Raw genomic sequence first — 23930 nt, 5'->3', positions numbered from 1 at the left:
ACTTGCCAACCAGAATTAGATGAAATTCTCTTAACAACATGTTTATATATATAGGCTTATTTTTCCTTCTTCAATTATGAAGGTGAAACACAATTTTGCATAAATCTAAAGAACAAAGAATGTTTATGTTCCACACAAACACATGTAACATGCAAACACATAATGTAAAAATCTGGCAAAGACAAAAAACTTAAGGTGACCCAGAACATACCACCTCATCGACCCATGGGAAATTTATGGATGGGCCACATTAATTGAGGAAAAAACTTTCTTTTTATTTTGGCTCTGGAAGGTCTTTCAGTGGAGTCTAAGACTCTTCAAATCAACATTCCTCTTTCTCTATGGCAACACAAATCTGTGCCTCAAAAACAAAACCAAGTCTTATTATGCAAAGCAAAAAGCACAAAAACGGCATCAACACAGAGAAGTATCTATAAGTGGAAAGGAAATCTTTGCAATGAAGCCCTTAAAAACTTGCAGAACCCGTTATGTGATAGACCAGATAAGGTTGAACTAGGGTCCATGAAAATAGAAATGGTGAAAGGAATCCCAGCGTATGCAGAGATGAAAATTCCCACACGCTTTGGCTGCCGTCCTCAGAATTGATGGTACCATTTAGAATCTGTTCATTTTAAAGTGCTGTAGATGCCAAAGAGCTCAGTAGCTAAAGGAAAAGTAATCTGACCTTTAAGTTCAGTCAAAGCTGTCAAGAGATTGGGAGTCCCCAGAGTTCTGAGCAGCAGGGTTGGATTGAAAATGGTCGTAGAGCGAATGTAGCATGTATCACCAGAGCAACAAGATATTTTGCAACAAGGATCATGGGTTTAAAAAAAAATCCAAATAAACTGAATGACACAAATGCAAACATGACTGGAAGGGTGTGAGCTCAGTATATGATTGACAACAGCTTTGTTCTTTGCACTAAAAATAGTAACTGGAAAGCAGTGATTTGCAGAGAACATTGCATAGAGGCAGGAGACAGATGTCGAAGACAACATACACTACATCCTCATTTGTAGAGTGGAGAGCTGACTCATGTCTTTTTGCATTTTGGAAAGCTTACACACCCACATAAAAGGGAAGCACATTGCCCAAAGACTTAGCATAGGATTTTCGTGTTGATCGGACTTCATAACTTGTCATCAGTTGGTCACTTTATCTTGAGGGTGCCTCTATAAGCCCTACTTTACTGGCAAAGCACAGCAATGACAACTAAGGGAGAGCCAGCCCCCCGGGAGTGTGGGCGGTGGCCAGGGTGTCCGGCTCAAGGCGGGGTGTTTTGACCCTACCCTGTGGGAACCGCTGAGCCCTCTGACAGGCGAGCCGCAGGATCTCCTAGACATCACTGGGCTACGTGGAGGCTTACCCAAGACAAATATCTTGCTTTTTAAATCAGCCTGGAAAAGCCATAAGAAGTTAGTTAGTTCTCATCTTCATTATACAACCTTCAGGGGGAGCTTTCTTGTTTTGTTTTTTCCATGCACACGCAGCATGCCAAACTCCTGAATAATAGCACAATGGAAGGGGTTTGATAGTCCGCAGACAGCTCTTCCAGCTGCCAATAGTTTTCACACCACAGGCATCAGTTGCTGCTTTAGTACGGAACTCACAGGCATAGCAGAGAAAGATTTATAGAGGGGAGCTGGCATTAGAGAAGACGTTTGAACGCAATATAGATGGCTAAGAACACAGACAAGAAATGTTATGTCTTTAATAGAACGCTTAACAATTGGGTTCAAGACACTCTCGGATCTGACCAGCTTTCTTTGTGCTTATTTGAATAGACGCAGGGTAAGATAGAGGGAAATTTCCTTCAATATCCATCAAATTTCATAGAAAGTGTCAATTACTTGTTGGGGGCAAGTTTTCTAACAAAACCTATAAGAAGAAAATGTGGCTTTTCTGGGGAAATTGGTGAAATATGATTAAATACTGAATATTGTCCCAACTCCATGCACTTTGTGACTATTTTGGTATTCTTTCAAAGTAAGGTTTTTAATATGACAGTGAATAGGTTAACCCTTCTTGTGTTTGCATATGCTTTATTTTCTTGCCAATAGTGAACAAGATATAGCAATGTACCATCTGGCATTTGATGTGGTTTATGAGAACTTTAGCAGGACTAAAGGACTTTTAAATAAAACCATGTGGTTTTGTCAACTCTAATTTAAGAAAATTTTCATAATAATTAGTAATGATTGACCTCAAATCTCCAGTCTCTGGGGATGAAATGCTTTAGGCATTTTTCTTTAAAGGTTGAGGCAGAGAATGCTTGATGGTCTCCAATATCTGTTGTCTTCTTGGTCCATCCTCAGTAATGGAAGCTTGGATGTTAGGTAGGTGGATGGGAATTCTGAATAAAGTCTATTTCCCAACCTTTCTTGTATCCAGATGTGCTCATGTGATAAGTTCTGACTGATAGGATGTGTGCAATTTCTAGGAAGTGGCCTTCAAGGGAGAAGGCATAAGCTCCCCTCCTCTTTTCTCCTTTCTGCTGGATGGAATGAGGAAGGGACTGCTGGAGCTGGTGCAGCCACTTTGGACCATGCAGTGGAAGCTTCTCATTGAGGATGGTGATATGCCAAAATAAAATGGAATCTCCTGGATACTCAGATGACTTTGGAGCCATATACCAGCCCTGGATGCCCCATATTTATGTGTAAGAGAAATATACTTAGATCTTGTTTAAGCTATAATTACGTTGAGTTTTCAGGCACTGCAGCTGCCCCAATCTTGATTAATACAGGGGTTTTATAAACATCAAGGCTCATAGAGGAAAAAAACATTTGGCTGTTGGAATGATGTGGATAAACAACTGGAAAAATCGTTTGAACATATTAGGAAGAACCAGGGCTTAATTTCATGTTGGAAACTGTGCTTAAGGGGATCACCTTCTGATGGGATGGCTTTAGGGTCAAGAGACTTTCTTATGGGATCCCAATAACTGAGTTTCTTGGAAGAAACCCAAGACAGAGTCTTTCTATCTCTTCATAAAGAGCTTCCACTGCAATTTGAGTTCATGTGCTATAAGTTTCTTTTCCAAAATATTCTCTTAGATGGAATTGGAAGCTCAGCTTATAGAAAAGCTGAGAATTATAATAATTTTTATTATGAAAAGCCCTTATTTAAAAAAAGATGCTCAAAAGACTAGAGAAAATACTGGACTCTGATTTATACATCAAACTCATAATTTATATGGTACATTTCAGTCTTCTGTCATCTATAAAGTGGTGGTAAATTTTACTTTTATGGATGATTTTAGATTGCATATGAAAGACTTACATTGTCTCAGAAAATACTTTAAAAAAATAAAATTGCATTCAGTTAACATGGGTTAACTAAAACAACGGTTGATAGGGTTGATAAAAATGTTGTCATGATCTCATGCTTACTATACTATGCCTATTAAAACATTATTAAAACTTTATTTTCCTTTTGCTTTTAGTGCTAGGTTACTTTCTTTGTAATGAGCATAACTTCTAACATTCTTGAAACGGAAGAAGTAGGAAGCCTTCTTAAAGGATCAAATCAGCACAGCTTGTTCCTATGTTAGATGTGGGTTTAAACTATAACAATGGTCTCAACTTTGCAGTTGATTCAATTTGTATTTATATTTATAAGCATGTATAACTGCAGGCAACTTCTATTCTTTCTGTGAAGAGAAAAAAAGACATACAGTTTTCAAAAAACTCAGTGGGGGATTAAAAATTAATATTTGCTTTCAAATGTGAGGTAAAAGAAAAACAACTTCGTTTTTCTGGAGTTAGTTATTCGATGTGGTTATTAAAGTATTCTTATAAAACATCCTTACTGTGAATGCCTCCATTCTCTCGCATCTGCTGTTAACTAGACTTATTGTGGTGAACGTTTTGGAAAATACACAAATATTGAATCATTGTGTTGTGCACCTGAAACTAATATAAGGCTATATGTCAATTATACCTCAATACCACCCCCCACAAAAAACCAAGGAGAGGCTAGGATAGAATTAGAAGTTACTTGAAATGATCAATCCGATTCACGACAAGCTACATTAAACCACTCCACACCCATGCATTTCAATACCATTTCCAAAGGCCTTTAAGAACAGTCTGGGTTTTTTTTGTTTTGTTTTGTTTTGTTTTTTGCCGAGGAAGCCTGGCCCTGAGCTAACATCGTGCCCATCTTCCTCTACTTTATATGTGGGACGCCTACCACAGCATGGCAAGCCAAGCGGTGCCATGTCCGCACCCGGGATCCGAACCGGCGAACCCCGGGCCGCCGAGAACGGAACGTGGGAACTTAACCGCTGCACCACCGGGCCGGCCCAGAACAGTCTGGTTTTAATATCTAATCTCTTTCTCTAATCAGAAAACTTCTTAAGTCACTTCTCATTCTGTCCGGGAGGGTAGCTTTTAGAATTAAATTAGATGAAGTGCATAGAAAGAGCCTAACTCAGCGCCTGTGCCTGGACCCCATTTTAAAAAGAGCAGCACCCTCGTCTTTCTTCTGCTATTGGCCATTTCCACTCCTTTTGTGGTTATAGAGAAGAGGAGCTACCATTGGTGCTTAAAAATCTTCTCCTAAGTAACTGTTATGGACTAAATGTTTGTGCTCCCCCCCAAATTCATATGCCCAGTGTGGCTGTATTTTGAGATGGGCTTCTAATGAAGTAGCTGGGGTTAACAGAGGTCATAAGAGTGGGGTCTGATCCAATAGGATTAGTATTAAAAAAATCGTTATTGTGAATACTCCATTCTCTCATATCATTCTGCAAACCGCTGAAACCTAAAGTACATGGGAGATGAGCTTGGTTCTTGCAGGAGAATAAACCTGTTTAAACCCTAGTTCTGTCCTTGATGCTACACTGCTGTAGCATGGATGCTACACTCCATCGCTCTAAATTAGAGAACCCTTGTTCCAAAGTTCCTTTCCACTTACTGACGAAGCAGAAAGGCTGAAGAACAAGTAGGGAACAGCAAGGGATAAATACTTTTGGCCTTAAAAAGAAAACCACAGAGAAAAAAAAAGGCAAATTCTTAGTCTTAGACATTATCTAAAGTAGTAGTATTATTTTAAACATTTCCTAATTATTGCCTGCCAGCTAAGATAAAACTTCAAAGGGCAAGTATTCCATATTTCTCAAAAATTCCTTTCATATGTAAGATAAATTCACATGGATGGAGAATTTGGGAGGATGGATTTGGTGATGGGGGTTTTGAAGACTGCGGAAATAGCGTATCTCAGATGTTGCTGTTTTCTGGTACAGAGACTTGACTCTGCCAAGAGCCTTCGTTTTTTCACTTATCTGCAGAGGCTCTCATTTCAAGTTCGAACGATTGGACGTGAGGGTGAGTTATCATTTGAAATCTATCACCTTTTGTCAAAAGGAAAAGATCTCAGGATCATTCTGATCACAGAAGCAAAACTTATGGGTGATGGATTGATTTCATGCTCTGATGGTCATGAAATCTCTTTCCAAGGCCAGTCACTAATTTTGTTAAAAATCCTTTTTAATGACATCCTTAAGGAGAGTTAAATACCAAGAGAGCTGCCAGCCTGCAAGTCTCAGAGACAGATGCTTTGTTACATCTACAAAAGGCGCCTCGTTCCTGCATCCTCATTAATTTACTACAGTTTTCGGGAAGGACGAGACTCAGCACAGTCAATGCCACAACCCTGCTGATGGTGGGAAACAGAGCAATGGGCCCACGAAGAGGTGACAGGATGACAGGCACAAAGCTGACACCTTTAAATGGGATGGTTCCCCTTATTATTATTATTATTATTTTTTTTTTGTAAGGAAGATTGTCCCTGAGCTAATGTCTGTTGCCAATCTTCCTCTTTTTGCTTGAGGAAGATTGTCACTGAGCTAACATCTGTGCCAGTCTTCCTCTATTTTGTATGTGGGATGCCGCCACAGCATGGCTTGATGAGTGGTGCATAGGTCTGCACCTGGGATCCGAACCCATGAACCCTGGGCTGCAGAAGTGGAGTGCACGAACTTAACCACTACACCACTGGGCTGGCCTCTCTCCTTATTCTTACATAAACCTTAGTTGGTTTTTCTCCTCAATCTGGGTATAGCTGCTATGTGACTCTATCTTTTACATTTTGGGATAGAGGCCACGCTGACATGTTAAAAGTTAGCAACCAACGTTTACATGACTTTTTAGATCTTGTAAGATGGCACGATCTAAACACACACATCTAAGGCATTAAGTCCATTTAAAGACATGCAACAAACCACACTCAAGATGCCTTTACCTTTAATTTTGGTGAATTTATCTCCTGTTGATAAGAGTATTTAGGGAGGAGAGGAGGTGAGCAGGGCTGGGGAGGCTGAGAGAGTGTAGAGACCAGCTCAGAGTCAGAGGCCAAGGGAGAATGAAAGGGAGGGGAGGAAAGAAGACAGCTGGGAAAAGGTGTAGACGCTCGGTCGCCCGGAGAGAACGAAGGTGTCTTAAATATTGAGGAAAGACAAGATGAGATTATGCTCGTGTCCAGAACGAGGTTACACGGTCTTTAGAGAATACCCCCCAAACTTAAATAATTTTAAAGTTACCAAATCACTGGGAAGTGACATTTATGACAAATGCTTGCTCTAAAAGCACTAACTTTTTCTTTTGAATTGGAGTCAAAATTTCCGATGAGTATGATCAGTTTAATTTTTCTGATTGGAGTGGCTGGAGATAAGAACCCCCATATTCTACAACTTTATAATATATTTATATGATGGCTCCTTCTAAACAGGAAAGTAAAAAGGATCTAAAACCCTGAATGACTCTTCGTAACTTGGGTGTAAGGTAGATCACAATTTATATGTAGTCAGTTGGTTACAAAGCAAGGGAAGTTATGACCTCTACGTGCATGCGTGTGCGTGCGTTTGTGCGTGTGCGTGCATGCATGGTGGGAATGGCCCTGAATGCAAGGCCTGGGGTACTGCCCACAACAGGTTCCTGGGAACCAAGCCACATAGCTAATCATGTCTTCCAATTGATTAAGCTGAAGAGAAAATTAGTTATTTAAGCGTTTGACTTAGAAACATGTTTGTCTTCCTGCAACGAATGACCCCTATTGTTAAGTGGTATGTTTGTTCTATTCAAACGCAGGCATGGCTGGGTTCTTTGTTCAGGTGAATTTTCTCTCCTGGTTTGGGAATAGCCAAGCCTCATGGTTTTGTGAGTGACCAGGGGCCTCATGGGCACTGGCCATCGCTTAAGCCCAAGAAGACCCTGTATAGGCCAAAAGCCTCTACGTTCATTATTGGTAAGATCTTAATAGGAAACTCTGGGGTTTTAAAAATGATTTTCAATTTTTAAGATTTTTACATAGAGGATCATGGAGGAAAGTGACTCGAGTAGTGGCATAACATGATCATTCTTTTTGTTTCATAATATCAGTATTTGACAGTAATCATACTTGCTTTGTAATTCACAGGTTGCATATTTGAGAGATCAAGGTTTTCTTTTTTTAAAGAGGTTCACAAGCTAAAGATTCAGGGTATTTTCCTCCTTTGTCGATTAAAATCATTGTCCAAGTTTCTGTGTTTGTAAGATGAACAGGCAGGACCCAATTCTTAATTAGTTACCGACTTGAAGAAAATTACCTCTTTAGAAAGAGTTGAAAGGGGTCTGGAGTACTACTTTTCTTTTCCGTTTTTTTTCCTTCTTTCCTTCTTTCCTTTTTCTTTTTTCTTTTTTTCAAACTGCCACTATGTCAAAGGGATGGTGTATAGTTTTCACATCCTGGAATTGGACTAATCTCTCTGTGTAATAATTTCCTCATCTCTAAAGTGGGGATAATAACATAATCCATCTTACTGAGTTTTGAAGAGTAAAGATGTGGAATTCTTAGAATACTGTCTGACGCTCAAGAAGAGCTCAACTATTAGGTATCATTATTAATGTTAGAAAATTAGAAAGACTATATAAATTACAATGACTATTTAAATATGAACTTATAGTAATAAATAAATAATGGAATTATATCATATATTTCCATCATCTTATGAAAATTCGGTGTGTTTCCATATATCCCTCTGCCCCTGACTTATAGAGCCCTTGTGTTTCTTATAAGGAAGTTTCTAAGGCAATGTCAAAATTGATGTTTATTAATATGATTAACTGTACTAGCTAATTGTAGTAAGACTGGTTAGTTCTTCAGGAAGTAGGCAAAATTAAAATACCTCATTACTGGTTTTTGCTGCATTGCTGTCTTCCTTAGGGGTCCTAGGATCTGTGGGGCTGGCTACTGGATATTTTAAGTAGTCAGTTTTTCTCTCCTCTTCCTCCTCTTCAATGTGCAGGCTTGGTGTCGTCTCTGTGCCAACATGGCCACACCACAAGGCATCTGCTTCTTGAGATTCTGGCCTTCTTCGAATGCCTGACATGACCCCCTCACCAATTTCCTCATCTTCCTCTCCAATGACAGGGAGGGTTTGGGGCAAGGGACCCACACTGGTGTGTGCAGAGGCCACGAACTTATCACCTAGGACTTTAGGTACTTTGTCAGGGCCCGAAAAGCCCCTTCTCATTTTTGGCAGATCTGCAAACTTGTTTTGAGGTGTCATTCTGGGATCCTGAAGTGGCACTGCCTCAGAGAGCTGGGCTGTGGCTGAGCTGACACCAGAGCCGGTGAAAGGGAGCAGAGAGGATGGTGATGTGGCAGGTAGAGATGCTGGAGGCAACGGAAAGAGAACTGAGGGCTCCTCCTGAATTTCAAGGGTGATCTCCTCTAGGATATTTGATTTGTCTTGGTCACCAGATAAGGTTAAAGTACTTAGTTTCTCTAATTCATCCAAGAAGCTGTCCAGAAAAGGAGGTGGTGTCAGGGCCAAAGGGTTTGCTGGCGGACACTTGGCTGTCAGGGACAGCGCCGCCTGTGCGAGTCCCTGGAGACCTCCTTTACGTGGGCCAGGTGAAGCTTTGTGCGTGGGAGGAGGGGCTGGTTCACTGGGAGCCAACTTAGAAACGAGCAGGGTTTATGAAGTTAAAAATAAAATAAACCAAGAAAATAATAATGACGCATCAAAACACAGAGACAGAGAAATGCAGGAAAGGCATGGCAGTGAATATAAAAAATATTTTATGCTGTGGTCTAGATCTGAAGATATTTTGCTGAATCTAAATACATAAAATCGTTAGCATGTTAATTACAAAGTTATCCGAAAAACGAAACTCTACTAGTATTTGGAAGGGGTCTTGGATGTCAAATGACAAGATAAAGCTGTCATAGAGATTACAAGGACAGATAGCAAAATCTTAAGAGATTTAACTTAATAGACTACCTCTTTTAAATTAGGTTTCAAGATATTGATTTAGTAGCATAAATGACTCTGAAATCATGTTAATGTAGGATGAAAACCAATAATTGAGCTTTTTTTATTTCCTGAATTTGTTTAGCGTTCTCTCTTCCTGCAGAAAATCTTTTGAACTTTCATAATTTTCTCACTTATGTTTGCAAGGCGATTATAACATATGGCACAAAATATTTTTACACCATTATACATGAACATATTTCTAAATGAATAAGTTCTGAGAAATATTTTTCAAGGACAGAAACCCATGATCAGAATGAAACTGAACTTATATTAACTGCTACTTCAAAGTTAAGAAAAACTCCAGAGTAAATGTTTACATAGAAAAGGAGCATATGATGTGAATGGGAGTGAACTTCTGCTAGAACTCCCATACTCTCTCAAAAGCTTGACATTTTATGTAAACCTGTGGAGGTATCACTTATGAAGCTTAATCTCCCATAGTAGAAATATACTTCAGGAGATGATGGATTCTCCCATGGTAGAAATACAGAAATACACTTGCATATCTTAAAATTATGGCCATTTTCTAGATATATTGAACAAGACAGAATTTTTATGTAAATTGATTAAAAGTAGTAATAGAAGTACTGCCTGGGAACATTCTAATACATTTATCTACTGTTGTTGGACTATAAAGAACGCAACAGGCTGCATATATGAAGGCCTTGTGAGAGGCCAGTGGATCACATTTTACTTTAGTTCTTTCCAGGTAGATGACTTTGGTTTGGAAAGAAAAAATCTTCAAGAAAGATTCTGGAGATGCGCTTTCTAGTAGATTGTTTGGGATGAGACACCCCTGATGCGCTTGGCACTCTTGGTCCTCGGACCTGAGTGTGTATCAGTACACAGGGCATTCCTGTTGACCTCTGTGTCCTATAACAGGAATGGGGCCTTAAGACGATTTATTTAGCTATTTTTTTAAAAATGGAAATATGAGGTCATGTCCCCACGGGGTGGGATAAATGAGATGAAGTGTCACAAAACTCATGGGAGCATCAACGGAAAATTCAGGACTAAAGGCTGCTTAGCACCTGATATAAAGTGATACCATTCATGTGGTCTGTTACTGGATAGATAGACACTACTAGCAAGTCCTGTATCTGTTCAAATTTTTTTTTTTTTCCGAAGAAGATTAGCCCTGAGCTAACATCTGCCAATCCTCCTCTTTTTTCTGAGGAAGACTGGCCCTGAGCTAACATCCATGCCCATCTTTCTCTACTTTATATGTGGGACACCTACCACAGCATGGCTTGCCACACAGTGCCATGTCCGCAACTGGGATCTGAACCAGTGAACTCCGGGCTGCCGAAGTGGAACATGTGTACTTAACCACTGCACCACCGGGCTGGCTCTCAATTTTCCATAAGATAGAAATTACCTAGGTCACATTCGATAGTCTAGAGAAGTTCCCTTATTGGCTGGAGTTCTATTTTATGCAACACTGTAATAGATTTTGAAAGTCTGTGAAATATTTAATAACTCAAGATTATTACTTTCCAATTGCACTTTCTCTTATGGACAGGAATATTATGTGGATGAGAAAGAAAGACCTTTAAATTCCATTATTGTCCTTATTACCCCATCACTGTTACTATCTGCTGCTGCTCCTCTGGTGCCATCACCACCAAAGTCACTAATACACATGTTAACAGGTTCAAAGTGGTTAGCTTTACAATGGACTTGTCTCTACTGAAAGTCAAGTTAAGTATCCTGGGACACCCATATCACAAAAAGATACCTATAATACAAAAATCACAGAATTATCTTGCCTTCCAAAAGCACTAGAATTGGATTCTATTGTATTAAAAGCAGGAATATCAGGAATAATATCAACTTACATTTATGTTTCCCCTAAAATAAAGATAGTATGCCAAAAAATGTGATTTGAGTGTGTCAGAGTGATTCATAAATCACTTGAGTTCTTTCTTTTATTTGCAAATATCGGTTAGAAAGTAGGATATATAACATTTATATATTTTGGGTGTCATCATTTAGAAGCAGATTATAGTTCTTTTTCTGAAAATGATTGAGTTCGCTACTAATGAGAAGTCTCCTTCATTAAGCCAATGCCAGCATAACATGGATTACCAGTTGGGATGAAACCATTAAGTATTTTTTTCAAATTACAGACGTAAGCTTTTCACCATATCTGTTTTCCCAACAGTGAGAATAAAACACTAATTAGTTATTAGTGAAATGTGTATATTTCTCTATTTATAAAATGTAAAATACGGTATTCTAAGAAAAAAACTTAGGAAACCGAAAATATATTTAAATCATATTCACAACAAAGATTAAAACATTATGACTTAAATATATATACTGCCATTGTTAATTAGGACATTATGGAAGAATTTCTTAAATGTTAAATAAGCTTTTGTAGATATATGTTTATTCCTTCTTATAAAATTTTATTTGAAGGTACAGTCATTTTGAAATTTATCTGGTAAGTTCTTTTAAGATAACTGAATGGTGGATAAGACAAATATATGGATGAAGATTCTTTTCTTTTTATCAGTAGGAACTACTGAAGGAAGGATGTTGATCTCAATGCTAAGCTCTGGTAGTGAAGTCAATATACTAAAGAAGATTCTGGAAAACTTTATAATCACTCAGACAAAACTAGATAGTACCAGACTGTCCTATTATCCAATGATAAAAGATTGAGAGTAATTACTCTGCATCTGAAACCCAGTCTTAAAAGAAGAGTAGAATAAATAAAATGCCTAGACTTAGCCCTTTTCAAAGAAAATGCTTCTCTTAAGATAGCGGATTCTTAGATCACTGACTTATGTAAAACACTTCTAAGACTCATTTTCAAGGAGTCGTTTAGATCACTGGGGATTCTATCTTGAAACGACCTTGCCGTGGAACATGAAATGACTTCACATTTTAATAATGTCTGATATGGTGAGGTTATTTTGCTAGCTCTAGCAAATGGGTTGTTTTTATTTCATGGTTTATTTTTCCATGTCCCAGCCTTAATCTCATTTAAAATAATTAATAAATTATGCAACTTAAGAAATTTTTTCAAATGTTGGGAAGTACTTACAATATTTTAGAAGTAATTCCTTGGTAATTTAAAGTTTTATACTTGGAAGTTATGAAAAGGAGAACAAATCCCTAAATACCATCCAGAAAAGAAGGCAATAAATTATAATTCAACAGAAAATTAAGAAAAAATTCACATTGTGAGTAAAGAAAGTTGGAGAATAGCCTTTTCTAATTAACCAGTTCAAAAGCGAAGTCCCTGTTAGACTACATATTGAGAAAGGTATTTATCTTTAGCTACTATTCAAGTGAGACAGTAGAACTGGCACAAAATTGCCCTAAAACTACTAAAATACACTTGAGGATGTCTGACAACCTATGACATTTTCATTCAAACTAATAAACTGACTTATAGACATCAATTAAAAATTTTACTCTATTTGTCTTTCTATGCTAAAAACCCTGAGACTTTCATAGAATTTTGTCAACCTAATTATCGTCTGTTGTTGAAACAAACCATTTTGGGATCTAGCTATTTATCTATATATACATGCACACAGTCGTGTGGTGCAATAATGACGTTTCGGGCAAAAACAGACCGAATGCACGATGGTGGTCCCATAAAATGAGTACCATATAGCCTAGGTGTGTAGTAGGCTATACCATCTAGGTTTGTGTTAAGTATACTCTACGACATTTACACAATGACAAAATTGCCTAAAGACATTTCTCAGAACATGTCACCATTGCCAAGCTACACGTGACTATATATAATCCACATAAAATATATATATTAAATAAAATCAAGTTTCAGAAAAAATTGAGTTTCAGAAAGCAGATACATATATGTATGTAGATATATATCATATAGGGCTTTATGATACTAATGTTTTCTCTTTCTCTTTCAATATTTTAACCTCAAAATGAAACTACCAAAATCAAGCATTAAACCTTTATGCCAGCACCTATTTAAGAAAAATCAAATTATATTGATTTGATGTGGCATTCACACACTTAGAAACATAACGTAAATCTTTTGCTTTGCAGCAAATGTGATCTTCTAGCCAAACGTCCTAAAATCGCGCATTGATTATCCTACTCCAAGCTCCCAATCATTCTACTAATATGCCAGAATGTCTTCTTACCTTATTGGAACTTAAGCTGTGGATTCTGTCACTAGAAAAGCTGTGGGGTATTGGAGGGTCAGGGTAGTCCTCAGCACCTTTGGCTGTATTCCTTTTCACAACTTCTACATAGGAAACCGGGAAGATGCCTTGTCTGTTGGTTCCTGGAATTTTGCCTTCATACCAGTTTTGATCAATTCTTTTAAGAAGAATAACTCTATCTCCCTGTAAGGAATATTAGGAAAATGCATTATAAATAGAAATGTGATAACATAAAAAATATAATGGTCAATGTTTTCTAATAAACAATAGTTTTCCATTTGGGAAAGTTTTATGCCTCCAGTTTTTTGGGTTTTTTTTTTTCAGTCAGGAGAATGCAAATACAGTCTCAGAGCTTATTCCCAAATTACAGATTCTCAACATATATGCAGTTTAATCATCCATTTATCACATTAGGATCTTCCCTAAGGAGGCTTGGTTAATGTGAATGGGCTTAGACATGTTCATATGGGTACCGTGTGAAATGACTTGTGTTAAGTTATTTCAAAAAGCAGAATAGCTTAACAGGCAATGTCTCAATGACAGTAGCATCGTTCTATCACTGACAGATTAAGGGAATGACCTCCTGTAGGAAGAGCTTCAGAAAAGAGCACCACAGCTCCTTGTGATGGTGCGTCTGAAATGGGTTGCAGAAATCAACGTCTAGAAGGGATGAAGTTGAATGGCACACTGGTTATCTTGTGCTAAGTAGTAACAAAGAGTGAAGCTAACAGGCTGGAGGCAAAGATAGCACCCTAGATAATCCATAGGTGTGGCCAGAGCAGACATCCACCTGGTCGGCATCAAGACAGTATCACACCAGCATCCGTCTGATTGGTTGGCCGCCATGCCATACTGGTCATTAAATATTTTTATAGAAACCTTGACTTTTGCAATAATAGAACTTTCTAGGATCGCTATTCCTGCTACCTGCAGCGATCAAACCAATGCCACAAAACCCAGTTTAAATTTTAACTCAAAACCATGTGTGGCCCAGAAATAAATAGGCAAGATTGTGGCTGAACAGCAAAAACTCTGCAGCTGCCTCCAGCGGGTGATCTGGAAGTTTGGGCAGCTGCACTCGCTAGGGTGCTGGAGGTGACACACAGTGAAAACTTCAGTACAGCAGGGAGGCCTTCTTCACGGGGTACTCAAGGTGAAAGTTCTGTTTTTGCTAGAATGCTGGATGGTTCATACAGCCTGTCCTACCACCACTAAGCAGAAAATACCGAAGAAAAGTAACTCTAATTTTAAAATTGCATTGATTTTCACTATAATACACCACCGTTGCTAGGCTATTGCTGTGAATTGCATTGGTGGAAGCTTCTCTTTAAAATATGAAACATGAGCTGATACAGTTCCTATATTGCTGGGCTGCAGCTGGGAGGGTAGAAGAGAATCAGTTTGATGCAGAGAATGAGACGAGCTTCTGCCAGGACAAGAACAGCATTATTTCCCTTGATTGCTCCTGGCTATGGATTTTGCCAGTAGGCGTGAGAGATTTCTAGAACCACCTTGCATATTACTATCTAGTCTGTTGTGTGCAGACCTGCAGTTACCTCAAACAAATGTATGTGATTGCTTAGCAAACAATAAAAATAGTTCATTTAATCATTCTTGACTGTGCAAAGTGGCAAGGTGAAAAGATTTCTTTTTGGTATTGTTAAGAAGAAATACTAGAATTGGATAGGTTGCTAGTAAAATTGGGGTCAGTCAGGAGGCCTAGAGATGTCCCATCAAGGAAACAGCTCTGCCCAGGTGACTCCTCAGAAAGGCCCCCCAGTAAGAAATGTCTTCATCACTTTAGGACCATTCCTTGATTCTAACATAAGAGAAAACCAAGTATTGGGACATCTCTTTTTTTAAAAAATTTGAATAATACGACAGCAGAACAACAATATTCTGAAGCATATTAAAGGGCTTTTCCTTTTGATGCTTCCACATGTACAACTCATTGATATTCAGCCCGAGGATCCCCTTGGAGAGGATTGGGGGCCTCCCTGCCTAACCCACAGAGGAAGAGCCTCTCTGAGGAGCTTTGCATCCCACAGGGGACCTCACCTGGAAGGACACGAGGAGCAGTAGGTAACAGTGACTCAGGGCTTTATGGGGTCCTTTGTAGAAAAGGGGGAAAACACAAAAATGTCTAAGGAAGAAGATGGCCCATTCTCATTCTGAATATAGTCAGCCTTTCAAATGCACCGATGAAGAAAACAGCCAGGTTACCTTTCTCAGCGAGAGCTCCACATTTGTGTCAGCATTGAAATGATACTTGGCTATAGCTTCTCCGATTTCTCCAGGTTGGGCTGGGGGAGGTGGTCTCGCAGGCTGTGCCTTTTCAGGAGGTGAGAGTCTCTATGAAGGAGAACAGTTCTTTATTCTCGACCTGTGGTGCCTTTGGAAATGACCACCACTAAGGGGTAACCTCTTCTTAAGGACTTACCTCTACGTATGAGATTGGAAAAATGCCCACTCTCCCGTGATGCTCTCCCTCATACCAATTTTGATCAATCATCCTGAGGATGTAGACAGTGTCTCCTTTTTTAAATGACAGCTCCCTGGAAGAGACAGGTTTAAATGTGTTTTTTTTTTCCCTGATGTATAGTAATTATTCTTAAAATCAACACATTCACTAGAGCTGTATTTGGCTGGGGAATAGACTTCCAATATTAAAAACTCTGTTGAGCCCAGTTAGATCACGATTTCTCTTGCAAGCTTTTAGAATTCACTTACAATATTACAACTTTAGAAGCGATTTCAGAAAGAACAAGTGTCAACATTGTGTCTGATATAAATCACGGGCAGATTAATATGAAATTTAAAGGCGGAGATAAACTGTTGCTATCTAGTCATTAGTTTATGGTAAAGAACTTGTGAAGCGTGGCATAATGATTAATTCTGCACTGATGATTTTTTTGTCCTGAAGCTAGTTAGCTAGTTACTTACTTCTCTCTCTTATTCTGTTTCCTTTTGATATGCTAAAGCTTACAATAAGGAAAATAAATATCATTTAGCCTTAGCACAGAAGTGCCAACACCAGAAAAATTTTTATTTGTGGGTCCTTGAAGCTGGTTGACAGGCATTTAAGTAGAATATCTTGATAAGGAATTTATTTTGTGAAACAGAAAAGATCTTATACTTTTATTTTTCAATGGGGCACAAAGATAAATGTTTGTTTTTTTTTTACTAATGTATAATCAACATATAGCATTATATCAGTTTCAGGTGTACAACATGATGATTCAATATTTGTATATATTGTCAAATGATTACCACAATAAGTCTAGTTAATATCCATCACTTTACATAGCTATGTTTTTTTCCTTCTGATGAAGACTTTCTAATATGCAATACAATATTATTAACCCTAATCACAAAGATAAACGTGCTTTAAGCGCAAAGACATGCACAAATTCCTTGCCTCTTTATATCTCCTGTTTTTAAAAAATAAAAATATCTTCAGACACTAACTATGCTTTTTCATTTTGATTATTTCTAAGAAGACAGAAGGTAAATATGAGAATTTAAAGTTATAAAGATTACTTATTTTGAAAAATTCATGCCTAAATTCTCACCCTCACTATATCCATTTTTCATGACTTCATCATCCAGGTAATTGTGTCTGTGTGTTATTTTGCCTCCACAAATATATCTTGTTGGCGAGCACTTATTTCACATCTTTTCCAAAGAGCCCCACTTCCCTACACATTTGCCTTCCACCCTCGAATGTTCTGCATGGTTTAGTTTAGAATCTTGAGCTGGATCATTCATTTGTGCAGAATACATAAGAAAGAGAGGTTTATGTCAGATGTAGAATATTTCTCATTGATTAGAAGAATTAATTGAAAAAACTATTGCATATTAAAATAACTATTACACATTTAGAAGTATTAAAATCTCCACATTGAAAGTATGTTAAATTTTCAGTAACCCTAAAGACAAAAAGAGTCACAGAGCCTTACATTCAAATACAGTACTTCCCTCTTTTAAGCAAGTGCCTGATGTAGAAAACAAAAAACAAAATATTTAATGTTTACAATCCAACAGTTTTATTTGTGCCAGGTGTGTTTTGTTTCTGGAAATGAAACTAGGAAGCTTAGCTTTTTTAAAAAAACAACAACACGTAAATTAGAGACAACTAATTATTTTTCTTTTAAATGTGAAAAGAAATCTTTTCTATTTATAAAGGCTCATATTTAAATTTTTGAAGTAATCTAAATAAAGGACAGCCATCTCACTTTTCAAAATTGTGTCCCTTTCATCTCAGAGCTAGAATTTCTTCTTTTTTTTTCAAGATTTTATTTTTCCTTTTTCTCTCCAAAGCCCCCCAGTACATAGTTGTATATTTTCAGTTGTGGGCCGTTCCAGTTGTGGCATGTGGGATGCCGCCTCAACGTGGCCTGACGAGCACTGCCATGTCTGCGCCCAGGATCTGAACTGGTGAAACCCTGGGCTGCTGAAGCAGAGAGCGGTATCTTAATTTCTAAATAGCATTTTCTTATTTAGTTTATTCCCTATCTCAGTGGCATAAGAAATTCTGAGTGATTTTTATTTTTTATATGTCTTATGTTAGAGACAGTTTCTAGAACTATTAACTCATGTAACATGTATTTTTATGAATAAAATATTTTGGTTATTATATATATTAGTTTAAACAAAATAGAGTAATTTAATGCTAATTTACAACTAATTTGTAGAGGAGGAAGACAATTCCTCTACCCTCTAGGTCCTTCTGGCTGGTTTACGAATTAAATTGACATGAGACAGAATAACAGGAGAAAATCAAACAAAGCTTTATAACATGTATACACGAGAGAAACCCAGGAAAACTGAGCAACTCGCCAAAATGACCAAAGTTTTTACCTTAAATATCACCTTCAGCTAAAGACAAAGGAGGATGTTGGGGGTGGCGGGAGTCAGTCATGGGAGATTACCAGAAAAGCACAGTAAACAAGAGTAAAGTTCTTATTCGGAGTTAAGTCCTTGTCTTCCTCATTGATAAGAGTTTCTAGAGATAAGGTCATCCCCTTCTTCCTGGTACAGAGAGGGTGATGTCTTTACAAATGATGATTTCCCTTGCAAATGTAAACATCTCCTGTGAAGAGTAACTTATACTTGGTTTTCAAGGCTTCTCCCCTGTCTGCAATTTCTTAAAAGTAACCAGCCCCAAATAATCCTCATGCCAAAGAGACACATCCTGAGGTGGCCAATTCTGATCCGCCACCAATTCAATATCTTGAATTCTAATGGAGACCAAAGTTTCTTAAACAAGCTCTGTGCACCTGGGCCGTGACAGAACTGGAGGACTCTTTCCTAGTTAAGCCTACTCACGTGCTTAGTACTAGCCTTTCTCAACCACATGCACATCTTAAGGATAAGTTTCTAAAAAAAAAGGTAAAAGAAATATTGCAACACGGGAGTACAAAACCACCAACGTCAAAGTCCCACAGGAGAGAACTTTGCTCAGAATCTCCAAGCTTTGAGCGTTGAGACGTGGAAATTTTACTACAGGAATCTTCGTACGCAGTTCTCGTCTTCAACCCCACAAACTCCCCTTGACATAATTGGATAAGTAAATGTTATCAAATTCTCCCAGTTAGTGTTAACTACTCCCCCATACTTTATTTTTACGTTATTCTTGACATGAAAATTCTAGATACAAAGATTCTTAGTTTCTTTTGTTTTTCCTATCCTTTTGAACTCATTGTGCTCTATCTAACATATTTAGCGTAATTTAAAACTCAATGATTCTCAACTAAACTCAAAATGAAAATAAAATTACTCACATTCCAATTAATTCAGAAGGAACCATTTAATTAGAGTGGATTGCTGAATTGGGAATTAGGCCTTATTTGTAATACATCTCATTGTAATATTTATCTCTTAAAGTTGTACCACAGTATTTAAAACCAACTTAAATGATGAAATAAATAGTTATCTTACTTACTTAGATGTCTGAGCCTTAAAATCATAAACAGCTTTTGCAGGCAATTTCTGAAAAAGAAGGTAAACAATTAGCACTAAGTTAAAATTTGGATTTCCTGCGACAAAGCAGTTTCACGTGAATTAAAGAGAAATGTAATCTCAAGGAATGATTAAACATATATAACGTAAATCCTACATGCAACTTATGAATAAGTTAATTAGTTCTTCTTTTAGAGATGTAAGCTCTAACAGGAATATAACAGATGATTTATTTACTGTAACTATTGAACATCCTATTTCGTCTTAGGAACTAAGGTAGGTAAATGCTATAATTGGAGAATAAAATGCTTGATGAGGATTCCGTCCTAGGTATAATTTTGGCTGTAACCAAGGCTTTTCTTGGGATAACTGCAGAGGGTCAATTGCTCTATGTCTTATGTATTGACACAACGCCTTCTAAATCGCAATAAAACGACTGAAAAAAAGTCAAAGGAAGTCGTCATCCCTTTTACCAAACACTTATTAACATGGTAGCAAGGAAATATTAGCCCAATTATCACTGGGAGGCTAGCTAGTGGCCAAAAGCATAGGCTTGATCATCTTTCATTCCCTGGAGGGTTCAGGAATTCAGCACACAGTAAACCAGCAGCTCAGTTTGTAGTTGTGATATGATATGTCCACCTTCCATCTTTGGGGCCATGGATCTGCCTAGGGCACCCTGTACTCTATAGCTAGCTACTCCAGCTCTTCCTTCTCACTTCCCAATAATTACCTCTCTCCACTCTCTTTCCTTGTGATTCTGGTGAACTTCAGGCAACTGGACCGTTCCTGACTTATTTGGGAGTCCTACCGGGCTGGACTATATCAGACCCCTGTGGACATTCTCCTGGAGTGTCTGCCAGTCCACGACCAAGGTTCAGTTTCCATCAAACCTTCATAGCTCCAAGATAGAATGAGCGAGAACTCCTGCTGTGGCTCAGAACCATGGACAAAGGGCCAGCTGGTAGGTGGTTCCCGGGGTAGTGGTTTTCTCAGGGGTCCTCTCCAACAAATGCAGGCCAGCAAAAAGTATTTATGTAGAATTTGTATTGATTAGCAGCACAGTTGACCTAGGGCTCTCCCTTTCATCACTGGGTCTGAAATTTGTACGGGGGAAAACCTCCTTCCTCCATGGGCCGGCCCAGCCCAAGACTCTATATTAGACCATACCTGTTAATTCATGGGTGTCAGGTTAAGACTCAGAGAGGCCTCACTGCCAAAAGTGGACCACAGCTGGGGCAGATCTGCATGTAGGGTCAGAAGGCAAACCACTTCTCCTTCTCTCAGACTCCAAAGAAAGTGTTTCTAGTTTTCCTATCGTCATTTTCATGTTTTTAATCTGGGTTCTTTACTGGTTTTGGACGTAACTTTCAGCGGCAAGGGCTTTAACAAGTGTGTTGTTTTAAAAGACTCAAATGCTATTGAACTAACTACCTCTTTTTCTGGAGTTCCTCTTCTTTCCCTTGGTGCACTTCTCCCCAAGTCAGTCAAAGTGGACGAGTAACTTCTAGGGGACTCTCGGTCTATTGGAAAGGACAGTGCCAGCGTGAGTATCCACTTAATCAAAAGCAGATTTGTTTAGCCAGATTCCTCAGTGTCAACTACTTTTCCCCTCAAACTTGGAGAGACGCCACAATGGAAAACACGGGTATAAAACTCACAGATAATTATAAAGTTGTGATGTAAGGAACAAAAAAAAGAGTATTTCAAAAGGAAAAATATCCAAGGTTGCAGAAGTATTGTAATCATATATATAAATATGATTGTTACATTGCTGATATAATTATACTGTAGCACCTGGCATGGACAATTCATAGATACAGGGGTTTTTCATCTCAAAGATTTTTAAATATTTTCTATTTATAGTCTTCCTGCCTCTGATTTATAATTACTATAAAAGGCCTGTAGAAGATGGAGAATTTGAAAGTAGCAACAATTTATAGAAACAGAAACATTTTGTGGAACAACAATTTGAGAATGTAGTAATGAAAAAGAAAGAAAAATAAAGAAAGCATGATGATGAGACAACTAGGGTCATGTCCATTCTCCTCCCTCTCTCTGTTTTTAAATATTCATTGAGTCTTAAAATGTCATTGTGAGGCTTAAGGCTGAAAAAGCTTTTATCTACGGCCTTCCCTTGTGCGCAACTACCTTATCAGAAAGGAAATATTTAAGCCAAGAAATGAAGCAATAGAAATTCTCTAAACAGAATGTATCATATCAGTTGCGAAATTGCTTATGAAATATTGAATTGTTTTTGTTCACCTTAAAACAAAGTATAAGTAATTCATTACATTTCAAAATTATGATTGGAAGTATTTCTTAATAGTATCTTAAACCTTACACGTTTATACGTGGAAATGTAACGAGAGGTTAGAAGTATCGCCAGTCGTCTTCTTACAAAATTTTACTGGTATAACTGGGTCAAAATTTGTAAATTCTTCCTCTCATCCCTTTGATAAATTTAGTTATATTGAATAACAAGAAGCATTAAAAAGAAAAGAAATCCATCTATAAAAGACTTAAAAAGGCCAATCCATAAAAAGAAAACATTGTGGAAAGGTTTTGAATACTTTGATTATAAAGAAGAACTGTTTACTCACAGCAGGTGGGGCACCAGCTACATCACAGAAGGAGCAGCATCTAACTCTGTGAGTTGTGAATTCTAAAGTCTGCAAGCTTAAGAAGGTACCATGGCCATAAATATCTCGGGTAAAACTTAACCACTTATTTTCATCGATGCTAGAGGATTTTATATAGTATATTTTTCATGCTAACTTAATATACTTTTATGATCATAAGGCACTCATAATGTTCACAAATTTTAAATTGCTTTTACTAACCCATGGAATATAAACTATTTTTCACTGGATAAACATAATTGGAGAGTAAATATTTTATTAAGATACAAAATACCCTTTAAATGCATTTCAAAGCCCTCCCAAATCGTGTTCCAATAATGTCCTCTATCTGCACATAAAACTGAGAGATGATTATATTAGTATATTGAAAAACTGGAAAAGTTAGCTAATTTATTTAAAACATTAGATTCTGATATATGTCAATCAGTGAAAATTTCAAATTGTAGAAAGTGATTTTAAAAATTCTAATTTATTGTTTTCGAAGCATGGTCCATAGTATAAGTGGAAGCAAAGATAAATACTAATAATATAAGTAAATTTGTGCCATGATAATTAACAATTGAACCATACATATTATGAAATTTGAATTATGTCTCTCTTTTTTTGTCTATAGAGATTATATTCCATGCTTTGAATTCTGAATTATTAGGAGTTTGAATCCTGTTTCTGCTACCTTCTCTCTGTGAGACTTTGGTCAAATTTCTTCTCCTCTCTGGGTCTCAATTTCCTCAGCTGTAAAATAGTGCTTACAATAAACCTATCACCTGGGTTTATGCCAGTGTATGATTTGTATGGCAATGTATGATTTGTATATGTATGATATGATAATGTTGTAACGCACTTTGCAATGTCTGGTGTTGATCCAAATTTTGGTCTGGAATGTTCATTCCAGATTCTTAAAATTTACATAGTAAACAGATGCACTTTAAGAATTAATGAAAAGAATTATATAAAAATATCAAAACACCTGTGCTTTTCAGTTACTTAAACCTCAAAAAACGTTGTCTGCATTTGAATTGCAATTTGTCCATGTGTTCCCACTGCAAGGTGCTAATCTATCTATGAAAACAGAGTTGAGAGTCACTATTAACCTAAATGGTCTAATTCAAATGTCAATATTGGATCATTTTAGCAGACACAGAAAACAAATTACGTAATGGAAAGGAAGAGAAAATGGATACACTGAGTGATGGAAATGAGATTTTTTTATACAGACAGCTTAAAGACACATTCACAAAAATTTTATGCCAATTGTGTCCTTTAAATGGATAAAATTATTAAGTCTTACTCTCTTTTAATCATCCACCAATTACTACTTTACATATTACAGTTTTGCTCCCTGAGTATTTTAATATAGTATATTCTATACAGAATGTGAGCAAATTATTGAGTGAATGATTATAAAGTTAATATAAAAATCAAGGAAAAGGCTATTAAACTATTGGGTTTGATTAATTTTACAACCAAAAAAAGAGCTAACGCAAAGTTGTCAGAACCAAAGACACTGATATGCACTATAGTTTCTGTTTTGAAATCTTTTTAAAACGGTAAATGTTTAATTTGTTGTTGCAATGTGAGCGACAGTTGTTTCAAGGCTAACATGAAGCTACAAAATGGTTTTCAAAACCCTTTTGATTCGAATGAGTGAATTTTTGTGAATCGATGATCACTTTAAGCCACACATCAAGTCCAAATATCAGATGGGCACATGAGGACTATTCAGTAAGACATGTCTGCACAAAAGGCATTTGCTTCGCAACACATAACGATGCCAAGTGGTCTCACAGCTCAGGCATGATGAGATGTAGGAATGGAAAATGAAAGAGCTGGAGGGTGGGTATCTGAACCACAAGGAAAAAGAAAGAAAAG

At 37.4% G+C, this 23930-nt stretch overlaps 1 protein-coding gene and 1 long non-coding RNA gene across 36 annotated transcripts in view; one reads left to right on the top strand and one right to left on the bottom strand.

Moving 5' to 3' along the window:
* Positions 1 to 23930, bottom strand: part of SORBS2 (sorbin and SH3 domain containing 2) — a 207377-nt gene that overhangs the window by 12032 nt on the left and 171415 nt on the right. For 25 of the 32 annotated variants that reach the window (XM_070499882.1, XM_014855789.3, XM_014855796.3 and 22 more), the window contains 5 exons: positions 20854 to 20942; positions 19403 to 19449; positions 15899 to 16013; positions 15682 to 15810; positions 13438 to 13641 (listed from right to left, as the gene is read on the bottom strand). In XM_070499882.1, coding sequence (XP_070355983.1) covers positions 13438 to 13641; positions 15682 to 15810; positions 15899 to 16013; positions 19403 to 19449; positions 20854 to 20942 — 584 coding nt within the window. Of the gene's footprint in view, positions 1 to 1289; positions 1398 to 6246; positions 6442 to 8167; positions 8945 to 13437; positions 13642 to 15681; positions 15811 to 15898; positions 16014 to 19402; positions 19450 to 20853; positions 20943 to 23930 lie in introns of all 32 variants that reach the window. The other 7 variants (XM_070499873.1, XM_070499863.1, XM_070499866.1 and 4 more) reach the window with 1 other exon arrangement.
* The window catches only part of LOC139042266 (uncharacterized), a 65142-nt gene that overhangs the window by 39914 nt on the left and 1298 nt on the right, over positions 1 to 23930 (top strand). For 3 of the 4 annotated variants that reach the window (XR_011498790.1, XR_011498793.1, XR_011498792.1), the window contains 3 exons: positions 2441 to 2659; positions 20194 to 20965; positions 22025 to 22107. This is a non-coding gene — a long non-coding RNA (uncharacterized lncRNA). Of the gene's footprint in view, positions 1 to 2440; positions 2660 to 20193; positions 20966 to 22024; positions 22108 to 22674; positions 23925 to 23930 lie in introns of those variants that run through there. The other variant, XR_011498791.1, reaches the window with a different exon arrangement.

The sequence above is a fragment of the Equus asinus genome, chromosome 27, assembly GCF_041296235.1.
Source record: "Equus asinus isolate D_3611 breed Donkey chromosome 27, EquAss-T2T_v2, whole genome shotgun sequence".
NCBI classification, from domain to species: Eukaryota; Metazoa; Chordata; class Mammalia; order Perissodactyla; family Equidae; genus Equus; species Equus asinus.
The sequence above is the reverse complement of the archived record's forward strand: the minus strand, read 5'-3'. Positions and strand labels throughout refer to the sequence as shown.